General features: G+C 37.1%; 1 protein-coding gene across 11 annotated transcripts in view; it reads left to right on the forward strand.

Moving 5' to 3' along the window:
* ptprt (protein tyrosine phosphatase receptor type T) overlaps nt 1-23,178 on the forward strand; it is a 334,801-nt gene that overhangs the window by 82,763 nt on the left and 228,860 nt on the right. For all 11 annotated transcript variants that reach the window (XM_032549166.1, XM_032549170.1, XM_032549167.1 and 8 more), the window contains exons 3-7: nt 5,801-5,961; nt 6,913-7,023; nt 9,801-9,882; nt 11,277-11,392; nt 12,864-13,038. In XM_032549166.1, coding sequence (XP_032405057.1) covers nt 5,801-5,961; nt 6,913-7,023; nt 9,801-9,882; nt 11,277-11,392; nt 12,864-13,038 — 645 coding nt within the window. The remainder of the gene's footprint in view (nt 1-5,800; nt 5,962-6,912; nt 7,024-9,800; nt 9,883-11,276; nt 11,393-12,863; nt 13,039-23,178) is intronic.

Here is a 23,178-nt window from a genome sequence, read left to right on the forward strand (position 1 = left end):
CCACATCCTATATGATCCCAAGTGGGAAGATGATGCCAAAGTATGGAGCATATATTCCCCAGGACCCGTAGACAGCATCATTTCCTTTGTTCAGGTGTGCATATCTGTGTTTTCCTTTAAGCTGGCCTCCTACGCTGTATATAATAGCTTTTCAGCTCTATTAAAAGGATGCATCCGCCTCCTTCACATATTGTCACAAGCTAAAGACATAAATCCAGTGCAGAAACACTTAAGTGTGCATTACTGTTAACTGAATAATATCAACACTAATATATGGCTGCAGACGTTTCCTTTCTATAGGACTATTGTGGAAAAAAGCCAAACTGTTTTGAAAGCCGTCTCAGTTCACAGAAGAAAAGCTCCATAAAATAGTGACTTTTCTTGTGAAATAGAACTAAATTGTTATTGATTGTCTCAGGGAATCACCTTGTAGGGGCTCAAATCTTGCTTTCTGTCTCTTACTTGTGTTTTTGCAACAGATTGCTTGTAAAAAAGAGCCTAAAAGTTTGTTCCTGTGTTGTCTGGTATTGTGCTGATACAACATATAATTATCCTTTTGTATTTAGGAGTCTTTTCTGCCTGAATATGCAGTAATTGTCACGGAAAAAAGAAAATACCTAATTTCATAAATAACTATTTGTTTCAGTTGAGTCAGGTTTTAGCATCCACTCATAACAGGCCTAAATTTTGTATCAATATTCTCTTTTTGATGATACTTTGATGATAATTGCTTTTGCCTGTGAGATAAATATGAAATCATACATCATCGTAATCATATATGTAGGCCTGTCACGATAGCAAATTTTGCTGAGCGATTAATTGTCTCAAAAAATTATTGCGATAAACGATAATATTGTCTGAAGACCTTTTTACACTGATTTAATGGAAATGACGTAATAATGCATGCGATTTCCTGCCAAAGATAGATACACTTTATTTTCAACAGAATATTTAACACTGGAGCTGATAAACAAAATAAACAAAACAACCAAAAACAAAATGGATTCTTAGTCTCCATTAACAAAAAATGTACTTGATAAAAACTAAACAACATAAAGCCAAAGTGGAAATAAATACTGCATTCAACCCAAAGACTGCAGATTATGAAGTCTGTATATTATGTTGCCCTTCAGTAATAATTAGATTTAAATAGAGAAGATGGGCACATCGACTACCTGATGCAATAATTCACACTACATGATTTTTTGCTCCTATTTTTCCCCTTACAACAATCTTAGAAAGTTGGTCTTTCTAAGATTGTGTGGTGTGTTACGGTAGATCATCGTTGCCGCTCCGATCTAAATCAGGGTTTTTCCCCGACTGGGATCTTAACTCAACCTGTTGAATGTGACAGGCAGCCAATCAGAAAGCGCGGATTCTCCTCCGTGTTTTCTGAGGGGAAATTACGTCGGGGAATCCCAAACAGCTGACACGGAGCAACCCGAAGTCCAGCGGACATTGGAGATGATACGTGGAAACAACATTAATGTTTATTCAACATGCAAAGAATATAGAAATGACAAGGGGTTAGCTTCAAAATATAGTGATATTGATATATTAGTTCCATTTAGTAGAGAAGAAATCAAATCTATTATTAAACAAAAGGTTAAGGAAAGATGGCAGAGACAGTGGGAGGAAGATAGAAATGGTAGATGGCTGTACAGTATTCAAAGAAAAGTTGGTGCAATGAGGAGAACGGGACGAAATAGAAAAGAGGAAACAGTTATATCTAGGTTGCGTTTTGGGCATACAAGGTTAAACAGTAATTTATTTAAAATAGGAAAACATCAAACTGGAAGTTGTGATTTTTGTGGTCAAGAAGAGACAGTAAAACATGTTTTGTTGTTCTGTACCAAATATTCTGTTGAGAGAAGGAAATTAGTTTGCCGGTTACAAGAAAATAAATTACAGTTAAATTTACAAGATATTTTGGGAAAAATTTCTACTTCTAAAGATATAAGTTATTTAATTAATTATCTTAAGAAAACAAAATTGATAGAAAAGATTTAAGTGTTGTTATTTTATTATTATTATTATTTTTTTGTTTGTTTGTTTGTTTTGTTTTGTTTGTTTTGTTTTGTTTTGAGGGGGGTGTATATAGTTAGCGTCCCGATCCACACTCCATTCCAGTAGATGGCGGTAATGCACATCTAAAAGTTGCTTGCCAACCGCCATAAAAAAGGAAAAGAAGAAGAAGAAGAAGAATGACAAGGGGAGGAGTTGGAGAGAAATTGCTACCGCAATTGAATAAACCCGGTAACTTTTCAGCTGTTCTTCGTTAACGTGACGTAAATAGGTTATAATGATTTTCATTCAGTCAGGACTTTACGCTGACACTAGCCACACGCATTGCAGGTAGATTGTAGTAAAGCATTGATTAATGCCTGGTTTTAAAATTAGTTCACTGGACTTGTAGCCATTATTTTGTGCCCATTGTTGGACACCACACGGCAGGAACGAACCCGATCGAACCGTTATACCTAGGATTTCTGTCGGCTCATGTGTGATCTGTCAGGTTTTGAAAATGGGCCGACAATCGGCCGACAGCTCTAAGATCGTGCAGTGTGCGCTGGGCTTTACACTGAGGAAATGAGGAAGGGAGGAGTCAGTGGAGAGCACCGGAGTTGAGCCTTTTTTCATTCGGTGTCATCAACAGAAAGAGAAAAAGGTCGGGAGAGACGATAATGCCGATAATTAAAATGACGTCGATAGTTTTAATTTATGGTACGATTAATCGATTTATCGTTTATCGCGACAGGCCTACATATATGTTTTACAAAAGCAAGTAATGGATGCAGAGTTTGGATTTTTTTTGTGTAAACTTTTTCCAATCTATTGATTTTTAATTATACCTACTGCCCAAAATGCATTTGGGTAAATTTAATGTACAGTTCCTTCCCACTATTTGTGCCAGAGCTCAGCTTGGGTTGCTCGGTAACGGGGCTGGGCTTCACTAAGGTTGCTAGGTAATGGGTGGAACTCTGCTGGGGTTGCTAGGTAATGGGAAGTCCCTGCTGATATGTTACTTTACGTTCGGAAGGATTTTCCAGATACCAAGATACATCAACTTGTTGCCAACAAAACAACTGGGCGTTTTTTTAAGTACTTTGTCTGTTTTTAGAAACAGTAGAAACCCAAATAGAAGCACAAAAATGTCAAAAAGGTGAATTTTGGATAATAGGTCCCATTTACAATAATTTCCATAGCTGAAATATGCAGCAGAGGATTCTGGTTCACTTTGTTGTCGACATCTTTGGAAAAGTAAAAGTGAGATCTCAGACTCCACAGTTTTTGTGAAAACAGTTGGTCTCGAGTGGCAGTGTGTGCTGGAACGTTTGTTGCTCTGAGTTGACCCACTTATTCTGATCTGGACGTGTGTATGGGTGTGTGTGGGTGTGTGTGTGTGTGTGTGTGTGTGATACGGTAGACGGATTCACGGGTTTTTCTCACGTTAACAGATTTTTGTCTCTCTAACCTCCATAGCAGCGAAACAATGTGAGAAATGGCTGGTTGTGAGTTTGTTCTGTTTCTGGTGATGCTTGTTGGAGTGTGAGTGAATAAAAGCATCTTGTTACTCTATTGTGTAAAAGACGATCATTTATATCCATGAGATTCATTCTCACATTCTCTGTTGGTGTTTTTTACATCCATAGTGTCACTGTCCTATTTTTATGTTGCTCCATCCATCTTAATTTGCCAAGTTATGTGTTCATTATAATATTTGCGATTCTTCCAGAAATTTTAAATTTTCTCTGCATGTAAAATGCCACAGATATTTTAGAAAATGTTTTATTCAAACCACAGGACGTGGAAAATGATTTGGTTAAAATGAAAAAGGGTTATTACAGTAGACCACAGGTGTAATTTATCCTAAAATAAATTAGGCTTAAACATAGGTAAGTTACTTATTTCTCAGCCATCCAAACTGTTAAGGTGTTTGTCATGAAAAAGTAGCATAATCATAAAATCCCATTTTGCATTGCATAGATGTTATTTGGGATCCATTTAATTCAATTTTTACAAGATATATTTTCAAACCTAGAACAAAGTATTAGTTATGTTTTATTTGTAAGTTCTGTCTCCATTATTATTATTATTCTGTTAAAAACCCTTCAGAAACCACCAGAGGACAAAAAATATAAGCATGCACCTTTATTTACGATTAATCTGCACAGTCACACCTGCTTTATTTATTATGCAACTTTTTTCCTCTCCCTTCCCAGAGACTCTTCCACTCGCTTCTTATTCTTAGTGAAGCTGATGGCAGTTAGCCAAATGGAGCTGGTCGACCCATAAAAGCTCCATCCTCGGCCGTAAAGCACCGACTAAAACACACTTAAACCATAAGCTGACAAAGAAAGTGTGGTTTACGCCTGGTTTTGCAACCCTCAGGGTGTGGATGCATTAGGACATTGATATACCATTTTGGTGATTTAAAGAGCTTTAAGAGCTTGGCTTTTTTTTTGCTGCATCAAGCATCTGGTTTATGCTGTACGAAACTTACCAGCCATTTTCCAGCTCACAGTACTCAGTAATTAATAGTTTGTGGGACATTATTTATCCATGGAGGATGCACTTAATGTCCTGAAGAAATCAATGATTCTCTCTCTGTGAAGTATAAAGTATCCTGTGCATGTAAGGAAACATAATTATAAAATAGGACTCCATATTCAAGTCGAGTTTATTTAAAAAGTTCATTTAACTGGATGCTTTCGACCCAAAGGGCGATACCTTAAGGGTGCCAAGGAAAAAAATGAATGCAGGAGAAACACAAAAAAGTTACAACATCCCTTCATTTGGCCTTACAGGAGGAGAAAAGCAGGACATTTTAGCATTTCTTTACAGCTTAGTGTTAACTTTTCATGCTGATAATTCACTAAAAACTAGAAACTGTCGTCGGCCAGTGACAAACCGATGATTCACTTCCGAATCCCCAAATATGACTATTGAGGGTTGGCCAGTTATTGTCACCAAAGTATGTCTGAAACTGGAGGTTTTTCGCCCATAAATCTGATCCATGTTTTAACTAAACAAAGATATTTGAACTTAGATATGGTTAGGCTATTTAAAAAGCCTCAATCATCACATTTAAAATCAATAGATGTCTTTATATGAATATTTTTCGCTATTCTCATACGTCTGTTCAACAATTTAGCAGCAAAAAGGGTTTTTGAATTTAACATTTTTATTTTGTCGATAGCCCTACGTGGTTTTCTATTAGAATTTGATTAAATAAGATTAAAAACAAGAAATTTTATTGCTTAGCTTATATATGTCTATTCAATAATTTAGCAGTAAACAATGTTTTTGTGATTACAAAAGCTTATTTTGTTGATATATTGTTTTGATTAAAAGGCTATTATTTTCGTTTGATTAATTACCAACATTTACAATTAACCTGATTAAAATGGTTTATTCAAGTCTCACCTCTAGTATAAAATAAATGGAACTGGTCCCAAGACCTTGCCTTGGGGAACACCTAGACGCTATGGTAACTGAAACATGTACAAAAAGATTTTTTTAAAAGCAGACTGAGAAAACAAAATAAAACCTGTTTGGAAAAAGCTACAATTCCTGTTTATTAGATGAAAAAGTGCCGTGTTTATTTTCCATGTAACTTAATGGAATTTTCTCACCCTTTAGAAACATGCATTCATTAATTATGTGGGTGTTGCAGCCCAATAGTAGCATGCAGTTTCAATCCAAAATGTCTTTCAAAAGGTTACTAGGACATGATACTGTTAAAAACTGATGTCAGATTAACTTCATGTGTGTTTTTTGGTTCTTTTTTCTTGTGCAGGCTCGTTTATGGTAGTGAATGCATCGGGCCGTGCGTCAGGACAGAAGGCTCACCTGTACATGCCCACCCTGAAGGAGAACGACACCCACTGCATCGACTTCCTGTACTCTCTGTCCAGTCGCGACGGGGCAAGCCCAGGAACTTTAAACGTCTACATCAAGGTGTGTAGCAGAAAGTAAAGATGTGTGGAAGTGGATGGTTGGCTGAGAAGGACTGGTGCAAAAGGTACTGCATGGAAAGGGCCGTTTATTTGCCGTGACGTCAGCTCAAGGTGTGACGTGCATAGCTAGCTTACTGAAGGATTGTTTAAAAAAAATAATAAATAAATGGCTTAAAACCGAGTCACTCAAAAGAAAAACTGAAGATATTAGTGGAATGAATACAATGCCAGGATTACTTTTATGATCGGAGGAAGTTAAGCTCTACCTGCGGTAAGTTTTGATATATCGTTCACTAGCGGTTCGATTCTTTTGAACGACTGCCAATGAGTCTCAATTGCTGAGAACTGTTGTTTTTTATGACTTTGCCTGCTTAGGCTGCAGAAGAGAATTTTTGTTTCTGCCAAAGCAACTCAGCATTTTTTTTATTATGCTTCTAGATTGCAAATAGTCCTAATGCACTCAACACTTGATAGTGAAGAACAACTTCTCTTTTGATTTCCATATGTTTGACATGATTGGAAAGCTTAGACTACAAACTTTAATAATCTGTAAATAAGTCAAAAAGCCCAGAGAATACGTGTTCATGGTTTTGTTGTGGCCATTTACATTTAAAAAAAAAAACAGCTCCACCCTTTTCATCAGAAGAAAACAACAATAAGTGAGTAGAGAGACTAGTGTTTTCATTGGTGTCATTATTGCATTAGTGTTTGTTAAATGGGTTAAGTGATGCTCAGCCTGAAAAAGTTTGAGAAACACTTCTTATCAGCATTAAACATCCAAATAGGTAAGATGTTTTAGTTCAGGTCTGAAGGGGTTAAAAAGCCTCTGCAGCACCACATCAAAGGAAAATCTGTCTTTTGAGGTTTGCTGCTATGGATTGCAGGATCCCTGAATCAGCTCTTTTCATCATTTACCTTTCTGTCGTCCTTCCCTGCTGCTCGCCACCTGCAGGTGAATGGAGGCGCTCAAGGTAACCCGGTGTGGAACGCCTCGGATACCGTCACCGAAGGCTGGGTCAAGGCTGAACTCGCCATTTCCACATTCTGGCCCAACTCCTATCAGGTACTCCACACACACACACACACCCCCCCCCACACACACACACACACACACACACCCCCACACACCCCCACACACACACGCTTTCTGTTTATAGTAATACTCATGAAATACGGACGCAGCGATCCACTTATTTTACTTCTGATATCTGAGGTTTAGAATCTGCTGATGCTGATCTGATACAGAAAAACAGCAGAATTTATTAAAATCATTTATTTCTTTTAACCACAGACATAAATGTACTGAATTACACTTTTATTTTATAATTCTGCACCAGAACATCACACTTAAATACACCAACAACTTCACAAATAGATCTGACCTAATGTATTGGGAATGTTGTCAGGAAACCAGATCTAGAAGTTTTCTTAATATCGGGACCAATATCTATATTAGTACGGGATGCCGACGCTGTCGGACTGCGACACGACTCCATAACACCCAGAGATGGAGCTTATTTTAAAGTTTTAATAAAACTTTAAATTGTTTTCGACAACCTGACTGTTTCTCTGAAATGCAGAGGTAGAAACTTATATTTTACCTACTATAAGTAGTCACTACTTACAGTTTTGAGTCACGTACTGCGGTGAGTTCTGTAACTGAACTGTTCGTTTAATGACCTCCAGTCTTGCTGTGCTTCCTTGTTTATTGGTCTATTAAAGGTGCAGCAGTATACAGCTCTGTGCTGTCGTGAAGTAACACTACAGTACCTTTGCTTTAGGTAATGACCTGAGTGTTGCACAGTGGATAAAAGCATCACAGATATAAGACTTTATAGGAGCTAAAGTGAATTAAAGGCTTCTTTATCTTTTCCTCCCTAATTATCTGTGACCTCCCAGGGAGAGATGACACTTCCCTTTTCTACACCAACTATCAGTTAAAAGTTCAGAGCATCAAGTGCAGCACAGTGGTTTTATGCAAACCCTATGGTGGTAGAATTACTTTTATATAAAAGCTTTACACTTGTACAAAAAGGTGAGATTATTTAAGATGAGTAGAAAACTCTAAAATAAATCACTAATGATTTAGTTTCAAGTTGAATCAAAAGTAAAAAGCAACTTACTAGTAACCTTTAGACAAGTTATAGGAGCTTCTTCTAAGATAATAATTCATTAATATTGATTTTAAAAAGTATTAGTTCCACTGGCAGACTTTTTGACGTATAAGATTTGTGACGGACCGAGTTAAGAACAGGAGGAGTCACAGGATATATTAGAAAAATAGGGTTTTTTATTTTAACCCAAAGATTATAATTGACAAAAGATAAACTGAGCTCATAAAAGAGGTCAAAGAAACAAAACTGAACTCAGGCAAAAAATATAAACAAACAAACATAACTGACCTAACAAAGAAATGACACACAGGGGTTTATATACTGGTTGATCAGACCAATTAAGACACAATAGGGGTAACTAAACAGAATACAATTACACATAACATAAAAACAAATAGCAGTGCAGCTAAGTTTGGCTAAACTAAAGACCCAAAAATGAAAATCAAAAATATTAAACTTTAAATACTATTATTTACTTAGATACAAAACTTATCTAAACAAAGAAACTACAAATTCCCCCTGCCAGCAGGAACTAGTGGTTCAGTCCAACCAGCATTTAAGCTTCTGAGCTCTGGCCCCCATCCTTTGTCTGGCAACTCCAAGGCAGGTAAATAAATACATATGTTAACTAAATGTGCACGCTAACAAATAGAACAAATGTATCCAAATCAACTAATAAATGTTTTTATTGAAACTAAAGTGTTGTTGTGTTTGTATGAAAAAATAAACTGTGTATAAAAAGAATGACCAATAAAGGAGTGTGGCCATGGATTTGGCCATCACAAAATTGAACAAATGGAACCAATCTGATTGGACCTTTTAAAATTAATATTTAGGGGAATTATTGACTCAAAACAAGCTTGTGTATCTTGCTGAAAAGTTACTTGCAAGTTATTTTGTCTTATTTCATATCTACTAAGACATTTGCACGATAAACTAAATCAAGAAAGTCTTTTTTTTTTTTTTTTACTTTAGTCATAACTTTTATTCCTCAGAATTCAGATTTTTTTTTTATTTCAGAAGATTAAAGACTAATTTTTGATAAAAAGTCAGATTTTTACTTGGTACGGTTTTATGTTTTACAGTGCTTAAATTTAAGATCGAATCATGATTGGCCAATAAACTTACCAAGCAGCATTCTTATGTTTTATTTTAATAAGAAATATTTGTCGTTTTGATGCCAATGTGTGGAATTTGTTTGAGAAAAAGTGATCTTACTATTCAGAGTATCCTGGCTCTGTTTGGAGGCGGTTTGACATTATAGTCATGTTTATGTTGGCGGGTCAGGAGTTCATGGCCTCCCAGCCACCCAGCTGACTTCATGTCATCCTCAGTCTGTGTTCAGGTCTTTTTTTAAGTGCATGTTTGGGTAAAGAAATGAAGAACAACACAAAGCGACAGCTTCAGAAAGGGAAAAAAAGAGATGAGGGAAAAACAGGGGGCAATGAGTGATGGAAGATGGATGAGGAGAAAGTAAGAAGGGAGAAAAGCAGAGAAGTGACAGCATATGTGGCTGGCATACGGATAGAGACAGAAGTGATGAAGTGAAAAGAGGAATAGTTGCTGACTTTTGGTGGAAAATTCCCCTGGGCTTCCCATATGAGCTTCTTCACAGCGATGTCGAGACGCAGCAGCCTGTGAAGGAAAAAAAAAGTTTTTATATCTGGATTTCTTTCATTTATTTATTTTTCTCCTTCCTCTTTCTCTTCTGTGTTTTGACTCTCAGGTAATATTCGAGGCGGTTTCGGTCCAAGGCCACCCAGGTTTCATCGCCATCGATGACATACGAGTTCTCGCTCATCCTTGCCGTAAGTGAGAGAGACTGGGTTTGACCCTGCAAAACTGTAGCCTTGCTGAGCATCATCTGTTTTATTGCTGTCCTGCACACACAGGCACACACACACACGCCCACGCACGCACGCAGACAGTGAGGATTGCAGACAGATTGCAGAGAACCAGAAGAAGGTCCAAACTCAGGGTCTTCATCACTCAAATCTGACAGAAACACTTTGCTCCACAAAACTCTGTGCTATAAAAATCACCAACTTACTATTTCCTGGCTGCTTAAATTCCCTCTTATATTAATAAAAACATTACTAAACAATAATGTTGATTTCAAAATGTGAAAGTTTTAACTGCCCAAACCTATCTGAATTATTATGATGCACAAAAATAAGCAGAAACACCAATATAATGAAATGTCATGGAGAAAGATGAATTATAAAAGCTTTGAAGGAGCAACCTTCATGTGTAAGTCCTTGTCATTATTGCCAAAGCAAATTATCATTATTAAATGAGTGATGGCTCCACACTCGGTTGGGTTTATCTACTTCTACAGACAGTCAAATGAAATTAACCAGTCGCAGACGGCTCTCAGTACCAGACCAAAGTCACCACAATGTCAGCCTGCCTGCACTCGTCTGTCTCATAGCCACGCCTCCCTTCTGATTACAACAATAACCTGCTGTGTCTTACATTACAAATGTCTTTTAGTAATATTGTTTACACAAATGCTAGCTGTGTGTCATAAAATCGCACAAATTGAAATTTCAAAAGTTAATTTGCTTAATGGAAAAAAGCCCATTTGAAAAAAATAGTCTTCCCATAAAAAGGTTTTGTGCTAGGATGAGTTGGTCTTTCAGCTGCATTAAAATTGGTTTATTTTGCAAAACTGCAATGGAAACACTTTTTCGCTTCACACAATCAACAGCCGGATGTTACTACTGGTGGAAACAACAAAGAAGACGACAGGAAGTGGTAGGAGGATGATGGTTTGTTTTTGTTTCTTCTGACAATGTGCACCAAAAGTTATGCTGTAGCATCGTTTACCCAAAGCAGCAAGTCATCCGACCACATTATGGTCGGACGGCACCAACTCAAGAGTGTAATGGTGTCCTAGGTCAAAGTCAAAGTGAATTAAACTGTTTTTTCTGGATGTAACCAGTTGGAGTTCAATGTGAACCCTGTAACTTGTTTAAGTCTATTTAAACTTAGTAAAATATTTAAGTATTTTACTAAAACCAAGCAGTTTGATCTAAAATTGAGACTTTAACAATTTAAATCAGGTGAGTTTCTCAATTTTCATATTTATTTTATTTCAGCTTGGAATTAATTTACACATAATGTGTGTATTTGTATTCAGTTATTGATTTTGTTTATATGAACTTGTTACCATAATTTGTGTGTTGTTGTTATGTTGCAGGTAAAGCTCCTCATTTCCTGCGGCTGCAGAATGTGGAGGTGAACGTGGGACAAAACGCCACGTTCCAGTGCACTGCTGGAGGGAAATGGTCTCAGCATGATAAACTCTGGCTGCAGGTTTGTACCATCCCATACCATCTTATAATATTCTATATAATATCGTCTCGATTTCAATTCAGTCATACATATATTCCAATTGATTCTAGTTATCAAACAGTACAGTATTCATTGTGTCGTTAACTTTCATACCAAGCATGCAGCGACAGTGGAGAGGAAAACAATCCAGAACAAACTAGAACAGAAGTAAGATGATTTTTAATGTTCATGAAAGTAAAAAGTTAATAGCAGAAGAGGGAGAACAAGAGGGTCAAAGAACAACTGAACCGAACGCCAGACCAGGTGTAGCTTTTATGGAGAGAAAAAAATGACTAACAAACCAAATCCTACAGCACATCTACATGGTAGGATTGTCAAAGTCAAGCTAGCATAAGTGACCTCGTTCCTTCTCCCTCAATGTTTTTTATTTTTTTAAAAATAAAAAAATAAGGTCTGTAGCTTGTGAACCTTATTGCTTAGTTGCTAATACTGTTGACATTTAATAGCAAAGCATTGTGTCCCTTTTTCTTTTATATATCATGCATACATTTAAGATTTATTACATTATGTTGACAATTTGAAAGCTAAAACTAATGGTAGTCATCATCAGCCACGTTACAATGTGTCTATGTTGTAATTCAGTCCAATTCACTCTGGTTTTCTACAGGCTAATAATTTAATCTTAACCAACCTGCAGTTCTAATTTATTCATGTTACAGTAACTAAGCTCTTTTACTCGTTGTAGCTTGGAAGTTGACTCAGTTATTCTGCCATTTTAGTTCAATCCCTTTTAATTCAAATGTAATATTGTTCAGTTCTTTCTCATTAGATTCATACAAACTACATAAAATCAGTTTCATGTAAAACCTCCATGTTTCTGAGCTCCATTTTGTGAACAGATTAAACTAAATCTTGTTCTGTTTTGCACCGGTGATTCCATTTCTGCACCAGTGACATTTCTTACGCGTGTTTGTCAACATGTTCATGCTGCGTGTCGTCATGGCAATGTATTAATTTCAGTCTACATTCATGTGCAAGTTTGCATTATTGTTAGAGCAGAACACAAAACCCAGGAGATTACTGGAGGGTAAAGTGTGGAACTGGGACTGTTAACTCTCCCAGCTGAGGGTCTGTTGGGGGGAAAAGCATCGTTTCCTGAATGGTCCGTCAGGATTGTAGAGATTTAATCTGCAGATTGCATGCAGAAAGTGGCATTTTTTTTAGTTTTCAGGTTGACTTCTTCAGAGAAAATTGATTCTAGTTTTTTCCAGGCATAAATACAGAGTCTTTGTTTTAATTTCATGATGCACATATTCTGTAAATTCATGGATTGCTTTGGTAAAACCATACAGGGTAGAGAATAACACTGATAGAACAGCAGTTATTTTAGCAAATATTAACGGTTGCACTGTAAATCCAGTTAATATTAATACCTTAACATGGAAAACAAGTGGAACACCCACAACAACAAGTATGATTTCCCATCTTCCAGCAGTGGAACGGTAAAGACACGGCGCTGATGGTGACCAGGGTGGTCAACCACCGCCGCTTCTCTGCGACGGTGAGCGTCGGTGACACGTCGCAGCGTAGCACCAGCCGCTACCGCTGCGTCATCCGATCTGATGGCGGATCCGGAGTTTCCAACTACGCCGACTTGATTGTTAAAGGTACGTAAATGTGACCGCAGAGGTGAAATAAAAGGCATGGAAAGACAGCAGAGATCCACACACTTCATTACTATGTATGCAGCAAAGTGGGACTGTTTCTTCTGGAAGTGAGAAACAAGCCCTGGTTGTTTGTGTCGATGTGTGCATGTTTGGCTGCGGCCCATTAGAGCTGTGAGGGAGCTGAGGATGGAATACTGAAAAGATTTCCAGAAAGTGGGAACCCACAATGAGTCCTCTCTGTTCATGTTTTTGATCCGTTTTTCACTCAAACTGTGAAGAAGATCCAAACATTTTAGATGTTTATAAAAAACTATTTTTGCCTCAACTTATACACAAATGCACCTTTTTATTATTCTGAAAGATAAGCAGTACTTTATTTCACCAGAAGAACTGTGTCAAATAAATCCTGATAAACAAGTTTGACTTTTAATGTTGGAAATCTTCACATTGAGCCACAAATATAAGTTATTTTAATGTTCATTACATTAGAAGCACAATATTCAATCCCAAAACTATTCATGCCTCTTTCAGATGTATATTAGGTTAAAGTAGTTAACTAACTTTACCAACATGTTTCTTCTGGTTGGAAGTAACTTGAATCTATAAAGGGAGCTAAAGATTAGGTGATGTTCACACAGTAGCTGAATGTGACCCAAATCCGACTTTTTTCACAGCAGTCTGATTGGACCAATTCTGATCTTTTCACCTAAAAGAAAAATCTGATTTGTCCCACTTTCACATGTAGCTAAATCGCATATCTGATTGTTTTCAAAGCATCTGCAGTCTGATTAGTCATGTCGCATGTTATCCAGCTTTTATGTCATTGATGTTCATCATAAATCTGCACCAGAAGAAGCCAAATGCTGTAAATCAGGACGTAAACAATGGTGGAATATTATCATTATGAACTGATGAGTGAAATCTGCAGCACATCACATCACAATCCCACCACTCCTGCCTCTGACTACACATCCAAACACATATATTGATATGTATAAACAAATAAGTAGAAATATTAAAGACGCTCAGAGTTGGGCGTTGTAAAGTCTGATGGCTACAGGCAAACTTTACAACGCCTAACTCAAAATATAAATTAAATCAGATCACATCCGGAGGCAGAGTAATTAAAGACAGGAAATATTATCTAAAGTAAATGTCTCTTTAATTGGAATTACGCTGTTAACTTTATTTGTTGTGAAGGATGTTTTAGCCTGCAGAGTCAGAAAAGTTGGATTGCGTGTGTTAGCGACGCCACTCTGATGATTAGACGGTCGTCCAGGGACAGAACTGTCATTACCATCTGTTTGCAGAATCACACTATCGACTCACGAGAGCATCCGAAGCTCACAGCACTGAACGTATCCCATAACGAGTGTGTATTCAGTGTGTTGCTCTGTGTGTGTGGGTGGGTGAAGCTCAGGTGTTGTCGGCCATGCTTCTTGCCAGGGGAATAACCGATGCCAACGCAGCGAACAAAAGAGGAAAGGGAAAATGAAAACACGCATGAAAACACCTTCCTCCAATTTGCATAAATGTGTCATCATCCTTCATTTCCACTTTGACTTTTTGTCCCTTTTCCCTCATTCTTGTCACTCCTGTGTTGTTGATTTGCTTTAGTGCAGCTTCATTTGTTTGGTGTGGGTACTATACATGCAGGGGTGTGTTGTCATGTGTAAGGTGTCGTGAGGATTTTTTGTGTAGGTGTGTGTATGTGTGTGTCTGCTAAGTGAAATCAGGGTTAATTACTGTTGCTCAGTCAGGTGTGACGGGGGAATCTGGAGAGAGATGCTGCTCATATTACAACGCCCCGCCTGTACGCTCTGTACGTCTCTGTCCCATACGTGTTCATTCATGCATGGAAAGCCTCCATAACTCAGCCCTGTTGGCCAGATCAACACATTATGCTACCTTTTTAGATTTGGAGACAAACTAGCATCTGTTGGGTGAATGTCTTTTTTAGAAAATGCGCCCTTTCACCCATACTTTACACAAAACGGCATAATTATATAACAAAAATCCTTGGAATAAGTGATGAAAAAAGGGAAATGATGTTGATACATCTTTTATGCAGAGCTATCATGTTGGAGCAGCTCTGTTTTTCTAGACGTTTGTTCATATATTGTTTGGTTGAGGCGTTTAACAATTAACAATTATTCCCTCTGGCTTCTGGTTTTACACCTGGAAGAAATTTTACGTAACCGTGGCAACAGGGTATTGTTTTTACCACTGGGATCAGCTGATTAGCATCTCAAAAGCTAAAATAACACCTGAACTATAATCCCAATTCACAAAAGCTCAGTGGTAGCTCAGTTTCATTGACCATAGAATTACACAAATTGGAACTACAAAAATAATGTCGCTTAAAGGATACATGCCTATAAATGTTTTGTACTTAAACATTTTTTACACTAGAATGAGGTGGACGTATCAAAATTAACGTATTTTGCAAATTTGTAATCAAAACACTTTTTATGCATCACACAAGTCATGTGATCGACAACCAACTGTTACTACTGGTGGAAATGATGAATAAAGACAACAGGAAGTGGTAGATGGAAGATAGTGCAGCATGTTTTTTAAATAACTCTTGTTTGTAAATTGTGTTTTCTTATTACGTTATTTAATGGAAACACCGCAATTGCAAAATTGTGTTTTTTCGGCATCTGCAGAATATTGACAAAGTTTTGTGTACTTTTGTAATATAAAAGCAGCTATGGGTGCAGAGCAGAACCAAACAGCAGAAAAAGAAGGAGGAAGTTCAAGTCCATCAATCATAATTTCCAAGAATCATTTCCCCAGTGCCATCTTTTCTTTATAACTATAAACCAGACAGATATTTAACTAAACTGCCCATGTTTGGATATAAAATCATCTCACTCAGACACACGCCCTCTGGTGGTGAGTCAGGAGTTGGAATTGATCTACAGCATTTGCTAAAAACGATTCAAACACTTAAAAAAATAACACCTAACCATTTTTAAGCAATAAGTTAATATAATGTCTGGAAAATGAGCCATTTCAAAAACCTTTGGAATATTACAGCACAAATGAGCAGGGACTGCCCGTTGCCCGCACGGATTATTCAAAGTGACAGGAGACCCTAAAACAGGTCAAATAAGCCGAACTGAGCAGAATAAAGTCTCATAATGTAAGAATGATTTTATGTAAAAAATGTAATGTTTTGTAAAGACCATAGATCTTATCCTGTTCAAGGAGGCATAATGGGTCAACTACAGTTGTGTGAGATAAATGAGATGATTTATGTGAATTTGAAGGGCCTAAAGAATGGACTCTGTTCACATGCTTGTGAAAGAGAAAGCCGAGGTGTAGCAGCCCTGCAGAGATTGAAGGTCGGCTGTATTTGAGTGTGTGTTGCATCTTGTATGGGCATTTTGACATCTGTGTGTGTGTGTGTGTTCTGTCTATCATAGATAAGACTCAGTGGGGTGAAGCAGAGATCCAGGAGAGCCTCTGTCAGCCAGTGGCCCGTTGATACCTCACAGAGAATACGTTTGAGTGTGTGTGAGTTCCCCAGGAATTGTGCCACATTTTTCTAAGTCTCCCTGGTCATCATAAAGCTGATTTTAGTCCAAGAATTAGACCCAGCAGCAGCACCAGAGTGTGTGTTAATGTCAGACTGTGTGTGTCTGTGGAGCTTTTTGTTGCCCCAGAGCTCATTCCCAACATCGTCTGTGTGTCTGTTCCTGATAAGGAAATCAATAGGAGAGTGGACAGCTTCTGCTGTATGTGTCAGACTCATGGAAACCCAGTGACGCTCTGAGCTCCCACTGGGTGTGAACACAACACAACCTCCGATTTACAACAATAACTGCCTGGAATATGTTGGACTTCCAAGTGAGAAGTTTTATATCAAAATGAGATGTCAGATGTTTGAAAGAAACACAAAGAGATGTCAGACATTCACAGAAAAACAAGCTCCTCTTTCAGTGGCTTGTCTGTTTCTCTTTCAACACGTAAAAAAGACAACGCTTTTTTTTAAATATAGGTTTTAAAAAAAACTGTCTGCTTTTCTGCGAAAGGTTTTTAATTCTCATGCCTGCGGGAAGCTTGTGAAATTTATGTGAAAATTTCAAACTTTTTCTGTAGTTTTTTTATTTTGGTTTAGTCTATTTATTTATTAGACCTTAATGTATATTTTAAGGTTGCTAGTTGCAGTCGTTTTACTCTGAGTGTAGCAGACAGTACTGTGATAAAGAATAAAAGTTGTGTGTTGTCAACATAAACATGGGGAAAGATGTTGTAGTACAGCCTATCAATAATCTGAACAAGGGACAACAATCATTTTTTCCCCCAAATGTATAATTTTAAATAATGTCTGAAACAGTTTACTAGAAAATCCCAACAAATATACCCAGTTTATATTACATTTTGATTTCAAAATTGTCATTACATATTCAAATTTTGGTCAATGTTTCATTTATTATGGTTCAAAAGCAACTCTAAGCAGGTGGGCTTTTAATCTTGATTTAAAGGAACTCGGTGTTTTCTGGAAGTGTTTTCTTGAATAAAATTCAGGAAGTTTACTCAAGTCAACAATTACATTTGCTAAAATGGCTCATTGTTTCTCCTAGGAATTACGAGAATGTAATTATGTTGCATCCATTTTATGAGAAAAAGTTTCTGAATTCATATTCATTAGGTTGTGTATTAAAGTCAGAGTGCCTGTCTCTTTAAGCAGGTCTTCTGGGCTTGCTGTAGGGTGTGTGTGTGTGTGTGGGGGGGTGTGTGTGTGTGTGTGTGTGGGTGTGTGTGTGAGGGTTGTCTTGTGCATGTTGGGCAGTTTGTCATGTTGTTGCCATTTCATGTCCAATGCACTTTCATGTGCATCAGCCTCTTTATATAGATGTGGAGGTCAAGGAAGGCGGACACTTCACAGAGAATTTCTGAAGCAAAGTGTAAGTAATGCATGAACAGGTGTGGGAGGGTTGACAGGTGAGATAAGGAGGGAATAAGGCAGAGATGAAGAAGAGAGATAGGTGTGTGAGGGGGTGGAGGTAGAAACAGAGAAGAGGAGCAGAAAGACAGGAGAGCACATGACGCAAGAAAAAGACAAACTCAATGTTTAAAACAGGAAGCCAAAGGAAGCAGAGGAGGAAAATATGAAAGATGGAGTTAAGACCTCATGTTTAAACCTTTTCCTCGATGACAGAAAACAGAGAATTCAGAGGACAACCAGATAAATCATGAAGCCAAAGCTGACAGCTTAATTCCCATCAGCAGTTTCCGTCTGCAGCTTGTTGAACTCCAATCTGCTCGCACATTAGATGCTCATGCGGATATGCCAGAAATGAAACGAAGAGCGTCGAATTAGAGCAAGAGGGACGTGTCCACTACAAATCTGCTGTATCCTCATGTTTCAGACTGTCATTTTATTAGAAAGTGGAAAAAACTGAAGTGACAGTAAGAGGATCAGTGTCTCTTTTCAGCTTTTTTCCTGTTGGTGTTTCATTTTCCCCTGAAGCTCTCAGCCGCTGGACTGGCTTGACATTTCTGACTCTTTTATCCTCCATGGCTCAGAGAAAACAAGCAGGTGGAGGTTTATTTCCTGCTTCAAGACACTTTGACGGCTGCAGTGTAGATATTATGTGAGATAGTGTAACATATTCCGGGGGGAATTAGCGCAAATCAGTTTCTTTCTTGCAAAAATATGAAAAGTCTAACTCCTTTTCTTAATTTAAAATAGATAGCATTAGGTTGGAAGGTTTGACTGTAGGCTGATTTTGCTACTAATTTCATGCAATTTTGTAGCTTTAACAGCATTTAAACTGGAAAGTTGCTGCCAGACTCTGCTTTTCAAATGTGTTGACATCATTGGCAATCATGGTTGCCTCTACAAAGGCAGGAGATTTGCCAGTTTGCTGCATTAAAGCATGCAGGAGAGGTTTAACACAATGTCAGAACAACACGTTCTTTAAAGAAGCTGCAACTTATTTTTAACATTGCTACGCTTTGTCAAAAAATCTGCAAATAATCAGATTTTTCTAAAATTATTTTGAGTTACGTTCAACAGAAAAATGAAAAATATGTGAATAGGTGAGTCTGTGAAAACTGAACCACAAATAAGACTTTATTCTGAAAGAAAACCCCCCTGTGCTTTAAGTAATTAAAATAATTAACCTTTCCCTAATATACCAAATGTAAAAAATGTCTTAAGTTCTTATATTTAAAATCTTTTGAGCAGATTTGTTGCTTTTACTCTAAAACATGTTGAAGTTACTTTGAAATTGCAGCTAAAATGGTTAAAGATTAAGCATTTCTTCCGTTCGTCTCCCTCTATCAACTATCATTAGTTTTCTCTTCCATATTCAAAATGTGAGAAAAGTAAATTTTGGCAACAGAATAATTGTCACTGCAGCTGAGTTTTCCATTTTTTCCGCCACCTCAGGTGAGATCCTCTCTGGCGCACTGAGTCCTTCTACCATATCTGCTGTCGTTTTATTCCCCTCGCATCTGCAAACACTTTAACATTTTTCTGTTTTTGAATTTTTCAATTAGAAGTCAGCACAGCTTGAAAATATAAAAGTAGCATAAATATTTGGAAGAAAACTGATAAAGCCTGGCCTTGTGCATGGAGTTTGTGTCTAAATGGAAGCAGGTCAGTCAAAGTTCCTGCAGGCAGTGGATGTTCCTCAGGGGATTTTCATGTTCTTTCTGAAACATGTCACTTTATTCTGGGGTCAAATCACTGACCCTCGTTTAAAGTTACTATAGACTTCCTCTTCTGGTCGCACTGGATTTATCTAGAATTTGATTTGAGGGTTCCTAAAGTGCCATGTGTATCAGACCATCAGCATTTTTGAATATTAAACTTTAGTCTTTATTGATCATTATACCAAAAAACTAAAATGTCTTGCAAACAAAACTTTATCCTGTGAATTAAAGTGGATCAGCCATGATTTCAGTACCAGCTGGAAAGAATCTAAAGGCTAATTTCCTACTTTTTAATTTCTGATATTTTGTTCTAGTGCTTGGCCAGGGCTGGTATTTTGGTAAAAAGTAGTAAGGAACTTTTCTTTTTCTTTTTTTTTACTCAAAAACATTTAAGTAAACAGGACCAAAGAACAAACTGAGCATTGTCCAGGGACAACAGATGAAAAATAGCCTTTTGGCTAATTCTGGCACATTTACATAAATGTCAATTAATGTGCATCATCCAAATAAATTAAATTTGATTTCTTTACGTACATGTTTGATCCTCCATTTATCTTCTGAATTTCTGTGATCAACGTGCTATCACCAGTCTCCTTCACATGACTGTGTGAGCTTTCAGAACATGCAGCTAGGATTGCAGAACCAATCCACAGGGGGCGTGGCCTGTAGCTCAGCAGCCTTTATCTGTGCAAAATGCATATGCATCCGCTATTTACAAACAAATAACCCCTCAATACACCATTCCAGAAAATATTTTGTACTACTCAATTTTAAAAAAATACAGACAATATGTGCATGTTTCACTTTTCCTAAGTGTGTTGCAGGTTTCTGGGAACAAAATTACAGAATTTGATAATTTCCTGATGAATGCATTGCTAATAGTCACTAAAACATGGTATCAAAATAACTTATTGCAGGTTATAAACTAAATTTAGGACAGCTCCATTTCATGTTCCTCATCTCATTGATGGAGACGGAGAGAATTTTAAAGAAGAAACAGCTGTTCTTTAGATTATATTTGTTGTTATTTGTCTTTGTATAAATACGTTGAATTGAATGGTATCAGGGCCAAAGTTTGCTAAACTTGGAGAATGGCAGGAAAAAATATGTATCAATTTGTTCTCCGACAGGGTTAATAGAAACGCTCCATTGTAGAAAACAAGTTCAATCTTACTTGTAAACTTGACCCATATCATCCCTTTCCTTCATTATAACCTTCATAATTCATAACAGATAGTTCATCAGGTTCAGGGGAATTTCATGTTTATTTAGTTTTTTTATCCCAAATGGTTTAGAAATCCAAGGTTAGAGTGAAGATGAGCAAAAAAATTTGTGAAATACTTCCAACATAGTAGGGAAAGATATACATTTTAACATCACACATGTTTATCAAGAGTAAAAAACATCATAAAAATGTCAATAAAACACTGAAATTGACCTGTAGTGCACACATAAAGTGTAAGGTAAGGGCTTCCTCTGCGAGAAAATGTGCAGGACTTTTATTAGAGAAATTTATTTTTCTTGACACTATGCGACATCTTCAAGTATCTCTCTGGGGTCGTAATGTGGCGCAATAAAAAAGCTAATGCAGATACCTTGTTCCCTCTGTGGGCAGTAACACCGATCAGTTTCGAGAGGCCAATGTTTCACCAGACAATCGGCTCCCAGGATAAAACCTTTTTATGAGGCTTCTGCTCACATGTTTGTACTGATGGCTCTGCAGGTGCGCTGTCCTGCATGAGGACAGCTGCCACATGACTGCAGGTTTTAAATGTAGGTGAAATCAGATTCTGGGATCAAATAAAGTATTGAATTTTATTGGCTGCTTTGATTGCAGATCTAAAGGCTCGTACTGATTTCCAGGTTTAATATTTTTCAGTTTATCCTGATGCCTGCTGGCCTTGAATCAAAAATAATTGAAAAAGTAAAACTCGTACAGACTTGATTGTCACGTTTCCCAGTGAGCTTCAGATGATGTAGTTGTCTGCTGCCTATTCGCAGCTTCGTTTATATGGGTTTTCCTTTAAAAAAAAAAAACTCTAAATATTTTTTTAATCACCAAATAGTAAATTTTTTTGTATTTGAAAAACAAAAAGTGTATCTTTGGAAGCTAGGTGCAATACTGCTTAACATGCTATTAAAAATATTTCCGGTGGAATCTGATTCCAAATTATTTGCAGAAAATTGTCTTATTTGCAGATTTTGTAGAGTGTATGCAAAATATTCCAAAGATAATGCAGCTTTGGAAGGTGATGAACCAAACTGCAATGCTGCATGGCACACTTCTGTTGCTAAAACAGTTTCCAGTGTGAGGATTCAAGCAAAATTAAGATATATTTGGTGTTTTAACTATTAAAATTGGCATTGAACTTTTTTCATCAGCTGATCTATCTTTTGCCAAATTTAAAGTGACATTTTTCACCTAAATGCAGTTCAGAGTCTTCATTTAGCTTCAAACTTCTTTTCCCTAACTGTTTTTTATGTTTTCTTCTCTAAGTTGGCTGCATTTCTTGCAGTATTCACGCTTCCTCTCCATAATCCTTCATCTCTCTATTGTCTCCACTCCCACTTTTCATTAGCGGCTCTGCGTGAGGGCCAGTTGTTGTTGATTAGCAATCAGTGCATCTTTACCAGTTTTGTGCCCATGCACTGAGGAAAGCAGCTCTTTGTGCAGATGGAAATACTTGTTTGTGCATTTTATACAACACACATCCAATTATCCAAGTTGGTGTGCTGGTGGAAGCTGTTTTCATATTAGATTAGTTTTTAAAACCTTAATGTTTCAAAAACTAATTTATTAAATGAATCAACTTCATTTTAACAACCTAACAGAGGAACAAATGTGCTTGATATTATTTCCATTTGCAGTGATTACCTTGAGAAACAAAACATGCAGTCATCACTGCTTTGCATTATTAAGGCATCAGATACAGAAACGTTTTTGAGAACATTGCTGGATCATCAAGAACTCGAGGTGAAAAGTTTCAGCAGTTGCCCCCAGGGCAGAACTCGTTCAATATGCAGCTGTGGAAAAAAATTAAGAGAACACTTAAAATGACCAGTTTCTCTGATTTTACTCTTTATATTTATATGGTTGAGTAAAATGAACATTGTTCTTTTATTCTATGAAATACTAACATGTCTCTGGAATTCCAAACAAAATTTTGTATTTATTTGCAGAAAATGAGAAATGGTCAAAATAACAAAAAAGATGCAGCTCTTTCAGACCTCAAATAATGCAAAGAAAACAAGTTCATATTCATTTAGAAACAACAATACTAATGTTTAATCAGTATTTGGTGGAATAACCAGGTGGTTTTCAATAGAAGATCTGAGTACATCTACATGTACAGTTAATGAAACACACTGACCAACATGTATGATTCCATTGATGATTTTGATGATGGCACTCGACAAAATGTAACGTTTATTGCTTGTTTCATAATTTCTGGCTGTTTTTTATGATAT

The sequence above is a fragment of the Xiphophorus hellerii genome, chromosome 20 (genome assembly GCF_003331165.1).
Source record: "Xiphophorus hellerii strain 12219 chromosome 20, Xiphophorus_hellerii-4.1, whole genome shotgun sequence".
NCBI lineage: Eukaryota > Metazoa > Chordata > Actinopteri > Cyprinodontiformes > Poeciliidae > Xiphophorus > Xiphophorus hellerii.